This window comes from Bombus vancouverensis, chromosome 11 (genome assembly GCF_051014615.1).
Source record: "Bombus vancouverensis nearcticus chromosome 11, iyBomVanc1_principal, whole genome shotgun sequence".
In the NCBI taxonomy this organism is placed as follows: Eukaryota; Metazoa; Arthropoda; class Insecta; order Hymenoptera; family Apidae; genus Bombus; species Bombus vancouverensis.
In genome coordinates, this window is record NC_134921.1 from 12,998,924 (window position 1) to 13,011,400 (window position 12,477).

The 12,477-nt window shown below is 39.9% G+C and overlaps 1 protein-coding gene across 3 annotated transcripts in view; it reads right to left on the bottom strand.

Annotated features, from left to right (window-relative positions):
• Nucleotides 1-3,977: 3,977 nt before the first annotated feature.
• for (cGMP-dependent protein kinase for) overlaps nt 3,978-12,477 on the bottom strand; it is a 54,677-nt gene continuing 46,177 nt past the window's right edge. For all 3 annotated transcript variants that reach the window (XM_033330062.2, XM_033330064.2, XM_033330065.2), the window contains 8 exons: nt 7,565-7,784; nt 7,416-7,479; nt 7,169-7,341; nt 6,768-6,914; nt 5,674-6,120; nt 5,238-5,537; nt 5,099-5,161; nt 3,978-4,995 (listed from right to left, as the gene is read on the bottom strand). In XM_033330062.2, the coding sequence (XP_033185953.1) occupies nt 4,830-4,995; nt 5,099-5,161; nt 5,238-5,537; nt 5,674-6,120; nt 6,768-6,914; nt 7,169-7,341; nt 7,416-7,479; nt 7,565-7,784 (1,580 nt within the window). In that variant the 3' untranslated portion in view covers nt 3,978-4,829. The remainder of the gene's footprint in view (nt 4,996-5,098; nt 5,162-5,237; nt 5,538-5,673; nt 6,121-6,767; nt 6,915-7,168; nt 7,342-7,415; nt 7,480-7,564; nt 7,785-12,477) is intronic.

Below are 12,477 nucleotides of genomic sequence, written 5' to 3' on the forward strand. Positions count from 1 at the left end.
GCATGAAAGAATGATAAAGGAAAAGAAAACAAGATATAAAATGGATAGATAGATAGATAAAAATTTTACCTTTACTAAACAATATGAGTATATAAGAAGAATCCACGTATGAAAATGCTTTGAAAACTAGTGTAAAACAGTACGTACTTGTCGCATGTTTTTCAATATGTGGCGCTACTTTTTATATACATATAATGACAGAGAGAAAATCTCTGGCAGTTAGAATGTGGTCACATGGTCACGGTCACGGTTGTTTTCATATAAACAGGTCTCACACTCACATACAGAAGCAAGTACAGGAGAAACACTTGACATTCAATGTTTTTTTTGTGTCCCACGTTTTGGGGGTCACCTGACTCCCCATATCGCTTCCGTCTCACATGCGACATTATCGATTCAGCATAGTAGTGGGTTCAATTAAAACAGAATTTTCCTATGAAACTATAAGTATGATCAGAGAGGAAATTCTCAAAGAGGATGATATAGAATATGCCAGCTTGTGAAGGAAGTGTATAGAATCCTATACTTCGGCATCTGATTAGAATGGTAATTTCGTGCAGAACCTATTACATTCTTAACATTTTCCGATTTTAACACGTCCCGATTGCATAAACAACTTTATTATTATTAACAACTCATTTTAGAAACTATTAAGTGAAACTATTTTTTATTTTGGAACTATTAAAGGAACTAAAAGTCTAAAATTCTTAAACAACAATCTTTTTAATGCAAAAAGGTGCGAATTTTGCAATCTATAACTTCGACTTGTTTCTACTTGCTTAATGTCAATGGAAATAGTAACGCACGAGAAATTTCGTAATAAAAAATAAAGGCCCGACTACCAATTATACAACCGTCTGACCTACGTGGAGGTGCAACTTACTTTTTAGTGGCTGGTGATATCATGGTTGATGGCAAGCTCGCGATCGCGACACCTCCGGTGTGAAATACGGAGGGGCGATAGAGGCAAAAATTCTTAAAGATTCTATCGGTAAAACAGCGTCGGTAAACTGATGTTACAAATATCACGTCCCATCGGCGATAAAATCACTAAGGAGTTGTTTGTAATAATTCCTATGTTCGCAGCAGAATATCGTAGATGGCGTAAGACATTCTGATTTTTTGACAGATATTTTATAACATGAGACACAAAGTTCCATTTAATGTCACGTCTATCCTGTCCTTAGTCGACCGTTATACTTACGTATTTATATTTATTATGCAAATGTGCATGCGTTATTAAACAAGAACACAAGAGGTCTATATGCAACGTTCTCTTTCTATTTCTATAGCGCTTTTTTAGTTCGCTCACGTACTCTATCTTGATACCTCTATGGCCGAGGTCGAGATCGATAATTTGATAGGAGGTCAAGTTTTGTAGGTCATTTTATTAGCCAGTGTAGATTTGCTGACCTCACAGTAAGGCCTGAGGACAAAATTTATCTGCTGGCGTCATTCGTATACCCGAACTGATAAGCTATTTTAGAGGCTAATTTAATGGCAATTCCCAAGTCTTTTACATCATAGTCGAGACTTATTTATATGATCATGATCTAGATCGTTTATATGACCGTGGTTGCGACCATTCATTCTTAAAATTAACACTATGCGGCGTTTATTTCAAATGATTTGAAATTGAGAATACTCAACAATAGATGAAGATAAAACATTATTCAATACATCTAACGTAGCCTAATTTGAAGCACTAATAGTAGCAAATAGAGAATATAAATTTCAAAAGAAAAATTTAAGGAAAAATTGTAATTTATTTGTTGCAGTAGATATTGTTACACGAAAATTTGAGACATGAAATATATTACTTTAAAATACACCGTAAGACATTTTAGAAATTTTTTGTAATTGCTTCCTTTGATCATACTGTTACTTAAAAAAAGTTAAAAACTAATTTCTATTTGCTCTATGATTAATCCTAATTCTTTCGGCTTCACTCATCTTCTCTTTTAATTTCGGCAGCTAACAAACGTTTAAACCGATGTTTTGCACGTTTCTCAGTATTATGGTCTTCGTTTCTGTAATTCCTTCGTGCTTTTGGCATGAACAAAGATTGTTTGTAACAATAATACTCTCTATGACAACCAATGTGGCTTCGCAAATCTTGCCCAAAGACCCGAAAAACCCGTAGGCGTCTTCGATTATTGAAGGCACCGTAATCCGCGCGAATCATTTAGTCGCGACGAGATAACAAGTTAGCACAGGAAATGGTCGCTTTTTAATATTTAATATTCTTAAAGAAGGCCCAATTAAATATACAATAATAATTCTTGTTTGTTGATACTAATAGTCAACGCCTACTTTATTCAAATGTTCAATGTATTACAAGTCCGAAATTTTAGAGAAGAGAGTGTTGCAATGTATACAATTCTTACCTTGTTTATATATACTACCGATTGCACTTTATTTGGATTGAATCGAAAATATCGCACTAAGTAATATATTGATTAAACTGTTTAAGTATAACTGTTTGAAGACTGACTGATTTCAACTCGCGTACTGTACGCTTTTAACTCCTGATTAACGACTAACGAACAATGAACGACTGGCTGTTCAGGTTTACTTCTTGATGTTCACTTTTTTAGGATCTTATGCTACAATTACTTTATTTACAATAAATGGATTGTACAGACGTTGATTAAACAGGAAACGATGGTTGTTTAACGTAAACTAAATACAACAACGTGTCATAATTAAGACAACTAGATAGTTAATTTGCAACTCTCGTCACCACGGATCCAACGCTCTCTCTCACATTCTCTCGACAACGCATTTTGCACTCTCTGATTTCTCAACTAACACTCTGCGGCTTCTCCACTGACACTGCCTGTTAATTCATCTTTCTCCCTTAATATCCCTTTGTCCTTTGTCTTAGCCCCACCACGCACGTGTTCCACAACCGCTCGTAGCCAGGGTTATGTAGGCCTTTTCCACGAAACCGACGACACATTGACGGACGGGTTTATGTTTCACCCGATATCTCTTAGGCCTTTTGCCCACGATACTACACTCTTAAATAGTTTTCTGAGAAACTCAACTCAACTCTTAAACTCTTAAATTTAATTAAACTCGTCGCTCAACTTGATATTGACTCTCGACTAATTTTTCACTCAACTAAACTCTGCTCTAAGTGGCTACGCTTATTTATACTAAAACTATCATGGTATAATTATCACGTGACGGTTTATTCCATGGTAACGCGGAGTTTGGCACGTAATTATTTCTGCGGATGCTGCAGTCTTCGTTTCTGCTGACGTCCTTCCGAAGGTATTAGGTTTCTTCTTTAGAAGCCCTTGCTGCTGCATTCCTCTTGCACTGCTAGTTTCTGCTGATGATAAGTCGTACTCCCCTTGACACGTAGTTACCTTTGCTGATGCCGATACTTGATTCTTTGGCGCGCTACAGTTGCCTGCTTATCGTACTGGGTATTGTGATGGGTAGAGCGCGCGCAAGGCGATGCATCTCAGCGGACGTCTCATTGTTCCTTGTTTCGATTTCGATATTCTTAGGGCAGGTTTTAATTTCGTTCGATAATATTGTTGTGCGTTTGTTTGTGGATTTGTTGCGATATTAAAGTATTCGTACGTATTTTTTATTTCCCTTAAGCTTTCTGTTACTAATTCCACTTGCCGAGAGTTATGGCTCGCGCTATTCGCGAGTTATGACGTATTCCTTTTCCTGTTTCACGCTACAGCCCGTATGGAGCGCGAAACGTGACGCATACGTTATCTTGATTTTACTTTCGCGTTTCCATCTCCCTTTTGTACATGTATAAAGTTAATAATAGATGATTGTCGATGGGCAGGCGTATGGGATACGATTATTAGTAGAAATAAGGAATTTTGTGCAATTAAATTTCAAAAACATTACAAATATAAAAATATAATTGAATAAAATACAAAATTTGTTTGAAAGGAGTCTAAGACAAACATACGATAACCATAACAATAACCAGTTACGCACCATTAGCATTAATAAAACTTTATTTATAATCGATATACATTGAATTGCTAAGTATATATATATATATTTTTATATTATATATATATATTTATTTATAGTCAATTATTTACAGGAGTCACGTTTTCGCATGATTAATTAAAATAGAATTATTACAATAAACTATAGAGTAAATCAAACAACAATGAATCGGACGCTAGAAGAATCCGACATACTTCATTCTGTAAAACTGTGTGCACGACTTTGCAATTTCGATGGCAAGATGTCTCTTACAATTTAAGTTCACTGTACATCGTGCACGTTCAGGTGGACGCTTCGTACACACGTATCGTATTCGACTCTTACCTTTGTTAGGTATGGCACTTAACGCATTCGTGCGCGTCTCACGATGCCACGTTCGAGTTCTAATCTTATCGAACGCGAGCTCGTGTGTGTAAAGATTTTCCTAAATTAGACGCATGTTTAATTCATGCCAATAATATTTTGGCCGACGTCTTGAAAATTCATATTTCTTGTTAGATAGTACGGTAAAAAGATAATCTTCTCTATGTTCGAATCTATGGATCATTCGATAGACTCGAAAAGTTTGGAAAAGCTAATTTTCAACGGCCTAATTATCGTATCACAGGCCAGTTTCGTTTTCTTTGTATTATAGTATTCGGCGATCGATGTTATTTTAAACAATTATCTAAACATCACATAGTACCAGCTCGTTGAATAAATGCGGATGCTGATGGTCACGTTCTCCACCGACCTTCCAATTATCTTGCGATTCTTGCGACACGAGCCGAAGCTTTTTCCAACATTTTTCTCTTTCGGAAATAACGATTTCTTTGAACAAATAAATTAAATATCGATTAAAAATCATTATCCCAGCCGGATAAGTCGTCAGGAGGAGGAGGATCTGAATCCGGAGGATACTCGTCAAAGTTCGTTGTATCGGTGGCACTTTGAACTCGTGGCATGATTGGAGGTTCAAGAGTTCTCGATCTGAGGCCTTCCCAGTTAAACCCGTCGAACCATCTAAACAAGAAAATAGGATCGTTGATAAACAATTTCTCTCCCTTTTCTTTTTCACGCAATTAATTTCTTTTTACGCAACTAATACAAATTTTGATACACCTACTTATGTTTTTGTATTTCGCTAATGCCACCTTTTTGGTATCCAAGACGCTCTGCAGGATTATCCCTTAAAATAAATAATTAATTTCACGGTCTATCCGATAATAGTTTAATTAATATTATGATAATAGTTTAATCATTACCTGCACAGCTTTTTAATCAACGCAGTTGCATTTCGTGTGATCGATCTAGGAAATTCTATAGCGTCGATTCCTTTTAAAATAATGTTATAAGTTTTCATTGGATCGCCACCAGTGAATGGCGGTGTACCCGTGAGAAGTTCGAACATCAGTACACCAAGGGACCAGTAATCGGCACTGATATCGTGTCCCTTGTTTAAAATAACTTCCGGTGCAACATACTCGGGTGTACCACAGAAAGTCCACGTTTTTCTCCCGTGATCCAAACGCTTGGCAAAACCAAAGTCAACCAGTTTTACGTATCTAAAAAATATGACTAGCGTTTAAGAATGTCGTCGATGTTACGTTGCTGTATCACATCTATGTACAGTGATACGTGTCGGAGGAAATTTTCTTTACCTCATCCCGTACGTTAGATCTACGTTAAAAATCATCTTACCCTTGACTATCAAGCAAAAGATTCTCCGGTTTGAGATCTCTGTATATAATGTTCCTAGAGTGAAGATAATCGAAAGCTTCGACGACACAAGCGGTGTAAAATCGTGTCGTGCCGTCGTCAAAATGACCTTTATCCCTTAGAACAGTCCAGAGTTCGCCACCAAGGCAAGCTTCCATCAGCATATAAAGATATTTCCTGTCTTTGAACGTTTTGAACAGCTTCACGACAAAATCGCAATCAGCTTCACCCATAATTCTTTTCTCCGACATAATGTGTTGCTGTTGTCGTGTTTCAACGATCTGGGCTTTCTTCATCTGTTTTAGAGCGAAGGATCTACTGCTGTCCCCGACTATTTGAACCAACTCGACTCTTCCGAAACCGCCTACACCTAGAGTAGCCAGTGGTCGAAGATCTTGTAGCCTTAAATCTCTGAATTCCTCGTTCAACCTGTATCAAAGCGTTATTCGGATGATGGATTCGTTCGTTCTATATTTGCACGATCGCTAATTACACTAACTTTTCGCAGGTACACTCTTGTCAGAAATTGAAATAATTGCCAACGAGTAATAAAAGAACAAGCGAAAATGTCTTTCTAGCCTGAAACATTACCTAATAGCGATCTAACGTAATCCGAGTATTTTTAAGAGTAACTATATCGAGATGCTATGCTCTTAAATTACATTAATACCGCATTAATAGGGTTTATTAACAACTAGTTAGTTTCTAATCTTTTTCATTTTTTCCGTGTTATGCGAGCCTCCATTCTAAGCGACGCGGCATTAATGCAAATTGCTGGCACGTCTCGAAGAAAAAAGCGAAACGTTAGCTTAATTGTCGAATCATTAGCACACACATGGTTGTACCGTAACGCGAAACTTACTCCGAGATAGCACGCTCTATTCTCCCATCCTAGGTAGTAGGCGTGAAACATAACATACAGATACACATAGACCAGGGATTTAACAGACGATTCACGATCATGATTATGGTCGTGTATAATTAACGTTCATGAGAGTTAACGCGGTTATTAGTAATAAAGCCACGTTTTACCGGCGTACGATCGGATTGCGAACTGTAAGTTCATAAAGGCTCACCTTCTACGTTCCACGAGCTCGTCTTTATACCGCGTACGAATTTCATCCAGAGACGAGATTAGCTGATTGAACGTTTCACGGTCTATCACCAAGCAACTCACTCCTTCCGGATCGTCAGCGATTATGTTGGCCGTTCTCAGGTCGTCTCTGTGGAAACGTTTCGTGCACTTTAATATTTAGGACGATACCGTGGGATTATGACGGGACGAAAGTGCGGCATATAGTATATCGACTACGTACATACTGTGGTAACGTCCTATATTTGGCAAGCAAAGAATACAAATTAGAAGTTAAATTTTTCTCTTTCGTCGTTGTTTACCGTTTTAATATCCAAAATTGTTCCCTTATACCGATTGAATTCCCCTATTTTATAATAATCTAATGAAATTTGAAACAATTACCCTTGAAGCGCCTTCTCGCCGAAGAAATCGCCCTTGCTTAACGTCCTGATGTACTTTTCTTCCGGAGTATCGGGCTGCTTTATCGTCACGCGAACTTGCCCTTTGCTTATTATGAAAAACGTGTCTCCTCTTGCTCCTTGCCTGATTATGTAATCCCCATTGTTGTAAAAGGTCTGTAGAAGTACGTACACGATATGGAATAAACGAGAAACGAGAAGAGTATCATCGAGAAGATACCAAAGCTTACCTCTTCCAATACGTCTGAAATTTTGATTAAAGTCTCCTCGGGCAAATTCTTGAAGATAGGAACGCTGAAACAAACAAAATCACGTCGTTCGTTAAGCGTGTCTTCGCTCTTCCGCTCTGATACAGTTATCGCGTGGAAATGATTTTTACCTCTTTAAGAAATCCGTGTATTCGGCCTGCCGCGAGAGGCCGGTTCTCATCATAATCGTTTGGAAGCATTGCCGATCGATGGCCCATAGCTGGCAATCTGTAGCCGCTGTTATCGTCGCTGTCCTCTTACAATTGTAAAGAATTGCCAGCTCACCGAGCACCTTGCCCGGTGCCAGAGTGCTCAAGTATTTGCCATCGCGAGACACTTCCACTTTACCCTCTGCAAACAAGGTCGAACAATTAGTATTTGCTGGATCTGTCAAACATCGTCCGGACATTATTTTCGTGCCACACAACGTACAGTATCATCGAGCAGGATGTGATTTTTCCTGAGAACACAATTTTTTTTTTTTATCAAATTAAACATCAAACGAAGATTTCTCGTTGCTTTTTCCTAACGCGGCCGAGAGATAAATTTCGACTAACCAGCGCAGGCGATCGCGTTTCGACGAAGTTTTCCACTAGTCGCGGTTCACGCTAACGAACGATCGACCGTATCATGCACGTTAAGGAGAATATTGTGCATCAGTCGGTAGAACCAGATGACGTAGTTGTTGGCGCAAAAATCGATTATTACAAAATTCGAGCAATACCTGCGTGGTTTGTTACGCACGATGGAACCTGGCAGGATAAGCTGCGGATCACGCAGATGTACTTTTTATGAAATCTTAATTCCTCGTATTCGTCGTAATTGAAATTCGTATTTCATTTCTGTACATATTTAGCGTTTTAACTTGGAACGTCTAATATTTCAATCCGAAGTAACTCGATAGATGTAATTACGCTATCTCGAAAATCCTGCAATCCAGCGGACGCATGCTGTTGAAATCTTCGCAGCAGATAATCAAAAACACATTAGACGACTCGTCAAGCTTATGCTATATAGCGCATACAAATCATATTCTTCTATCATACGTGGAAACATCAAAGATACAATCGTATCGACAGAATCGGACTTTTCGAAATTCCTTTCATCGATCGTACTTTTATTCGATGATAAACCGCGCCGCTATCATCGAAGAAGCGGTTCTAACTGATAAATTAGGGGAACAGTCGGGGCCTTAAATTACACTGTTTAACAAAGTTTTCAAATATCCAATGTCGTTAATAATTACTTTTTAGATAATGTTATACCGAGCTTCTTTAGCAATGTTTCGTGATAAATGCGCGGCATTAAACCGCGTGCCTCGCTAAAAAATCTCGCACGACCAAAAACCCCGCAAGAAATCTTAAGCGCGACGAAAAATAAGAAACATCTTGTAAAACTGGTAATTTTGCGGTTGTCCGAATGGAGCAAATTGCGTCACGCGGCAGTGTGTAAAGATTGCCCTCTCTGCTATAGTAATCAACATTTTTCAGCGCGTGGACGCGAGTGTGGACCGGATGTAACGAACGTACGCAGTTATCTCAGACCCAATCCCTTAGCGCACAATGGGCCTATTCATAAAAGCATCCGGTACCTGTGCAGTTTTCTGTTCGCTTACCGTTAACGTGTGCATTGTATACTCGATTTCGCCCACGTTCTTGCTTCTCCGATTAGACTGTTTGTGCCGCTATTACCGACCGTAAACAATTCTTCGGAGCGCTATTCCGCAATTCGTCGTTTCTTTCTTCGCTCCACTCGGAGAACGTAAAGCGGAGGAAACTGCTATCTACCCGGCGGAAGTTCCCTTATGCGGTTTAGTAATTTTTCAAGGTATTAGCAAGATACCGTCGACTTCAAAATTTTTGTTACCGATACTCGACGTGCAATCGGTGATTTTAGGCGTCGCTATCGCATCGCGTACGACGAAGCTGCGATTATTTTCTTCGCGTTAACGTAATGAGAAGAAAACGTTGCGAAAAATGGGGTTTAAGAACTCGTACTATTCGCTGGGAGGAACGAAGAACGTTTGATCGACGTAAATCCTAAAGTCGATCCTTTCGGCGTTCCATCGAATCGATATAGCGTGGATCGGTGGAAATCTGCAAATTGATCGAACCAACGCTACGGTGGTTTGCATCGGAATTCCGAGAAACGCGTACTCGTTCGCGACAATACCCTCTCTGTAAACGGATCGACTTCATCTGGATTCGTTAGATCCGCGTTTCTTTTCTAGGAAAAGCGCGAGCCGGCGCAGAAATAGATCGAGGAAGGGAGAGTAATTGTTAAATGAAAACGATTAGCCAATCGTAGCTGACCGTTGCCGCTATAAATATTCGTCACGAGTTGGTAATAATCGGTTGGCACGATGTACGCTTCAAGTTGAAATATTACCGATGGCTACGCGAAGAAAAAGACGAGAGAGATCTATGAACGTGAACTCTTCCGTGATAAATGACATTTGGCCTTCTTTAGGTGCTGGGAAACGTCTAATTCGTTTCCTCTGTTACTTTCTATATTTTCTATTCGTAGTAATCGTTTTTCCTCGTTAGGCGAGCCACTCGGCAGCGAAACCGATCGATTACGTTTTCTAAAAATTTCATCGATCTAATAGCGGAATCCATAAGCGAGCGTTTGACTTTATAATCAGTTTGATTTCCGTGCGATCTAAAATGGCAATGGTCGAAAGAAGCGAAACTGGTATCCTAAGGATATCGCTTCTATCGAAACCTTTACGAAGAAGGAAAGAAAGAAAGGAAGAAGCAGCTGCGTATCATCGAATCAACTCGTTACAACGATTCACCTTTACACGAACAATCAGAAAGATTTCTTAATATTAAACGAACTTTTCAGATCGCCGAGCTCGAAGTTTCTATGCCTTAACAGAGCGATTGGCCGGTATCTCCGTTTTCTCCGATCATCCGTCGCATAAAAGTCAGGTAGACACGTGAAAGCTTGGTTTTTGCGAAGCTCGACAACAGCTTGGAGCGTGTTTCTTAACGCGTAACTCGTTCCGCCACTCGGTATATCGTATATCTGTCGTGGAGGCGTGCTCTTCTCGATTAAACGAGGCCACCAGCCGCTTCTTCCAGTGCATGCATCTCTTCGCGTTGTCTCGTCTTTCGCGAAATGCTTGATTTACTGTTGCGCCGGCATAATTTAAACCGTCGAAGGTGATTCACTTTAGCAACGAAGGCGCGATGTTCGGCCTTTTAGACGAAGATGCCGAACGAACGAGAGAGAAAAGGATACGCATTCGGCTCGCTCCAGGTTTCACGCGTCTTCCTCTTTTCTATTTCTGGCGCGTCTTCTATAGCACGTTCATGATTCGTTAGGATCTATACTGTAATTCGGTAATACGTGGATATTTTGTCAAAGAGAGGGTTGAGAGAAGGGGATAGTCCACGGCCGTATTGTCCCGTGAACGTTGCTTTCACTTCCTCGCGTGCATATAACGTATCCTGTCAAGAACCCGCCGGTACAAAGAGACTTACGTTGCGAACCGGTTTCCAACCGATGCGATTCCCCGGGATAACTGGCCATTCTTCGACTCTTCTCTGGACTTTGCCGATCTATCAGTTTGGCTCAGTTCGCATCGAACGATCGCGACTGCCGCTCGAAAGTTTCACTTCGGTTACTCTACCGGAGAACAGAGCTCGAACCTTCAAATTGGCAAACGTACTCGTACGAACGGAGATTCGAAGTTTCCTACGATCCTATGCGGCGATGTTAACGCGTTCACCGTGGTACGGGACATACAGGCCCCGTAACGAACCTTCCTTTGGGCTGCCGCCTCTTTTTTTTATATCGCCGTCATCTTTCCACATTTCTCAACGAAATAAACGCTAATTAAGTATTTGCAAGACAAAGTTACGTAACACGTAATAATAGCGAGAAATTCTACGAGACTCGTTTGCTCCTTAGAGGCAAAAATGTAACGACTTGTTGGTTGTACGGCTGTTATTTGTCTCGTGCCGCTAAAGATACTTTATATCGTACGTATCAATTGGATTAAAACAATTGTAATACGTTGTAACGTATTTGACAAAATTTTCAAACGTGAAAGCGCGATACAAAACATACGCCGAGACGAGTATGGCATGGCAGAGTCCCGTATCGTGAAATAGAAAAGTCTTTAAAAGAATCTGTCGCGGTGAACGCGTCAAGCTATTTGCGACGACGACCTCGTAGCTTCGATCAATCGTTTTTATTTTTTCATATTTCCGCGTACATTTAAAAATATGTGTCGTTTAAGATTACACGTGCGAGCGAACGCTCCTCGAGCTGTGTTATCGCGATTTACTTATTTTCTCTGAATAGATTAACACGGTGGTGTCGTTACGAGGATTTTCTGCTTCAAAGTCTGTTCGCATAGCGAAGCGGTAAACGAACGGAGAAAACGAGACCCCATGCACCTGAAGGTTAAACGTTCAGCCACGATGAAAGCCCGCGTCCCGATAAAAATTCCTCGCGTGACGGATACTCGAGAAAGTTATTTCCTCGTAAACTATAAATAACGATAGCGAAAAGCGTTTCAAAGGACAAGGTTTCGGAGCTGTGCCAACGCGAATTTCACCAGAACGTTCGTACTTGACATTAATATTCAACATCTCGAGGGACGATCGTAAAGTTTAATTTTTCCCACAGTTCTTTCAAATCTTCGCTGACCTCGTATTACGTTCCGCTATACGTTTTCTAACCTATTACGTTATATTATCGTAGGAAGTGATCGTAAATAAGGTATTTATCCAGATGTTCAATAGGAGTCGCGTTACAGCACGACGGAGCGTCGGATTACCATTCAGAAGGCAGAAAATAAAATAAAAAATAAAAAAAAAAAAGAAAAAAACGACGGTTTCGCAAATGGGAAGGGGATTGAAAATCTAGGAACGCGCTAGCCCCTGGTACTTAATGTGCGTAATGCAATACGGTAACGCAATACACTAATGCCTGAACAAGAACTTACTCATTTGCATAAGTTGCTTCATCTTGTAATCAAGGTTGTCCCTTATCTCTAATTCGTTATGCTATTGGCAAATACCATCTGAAT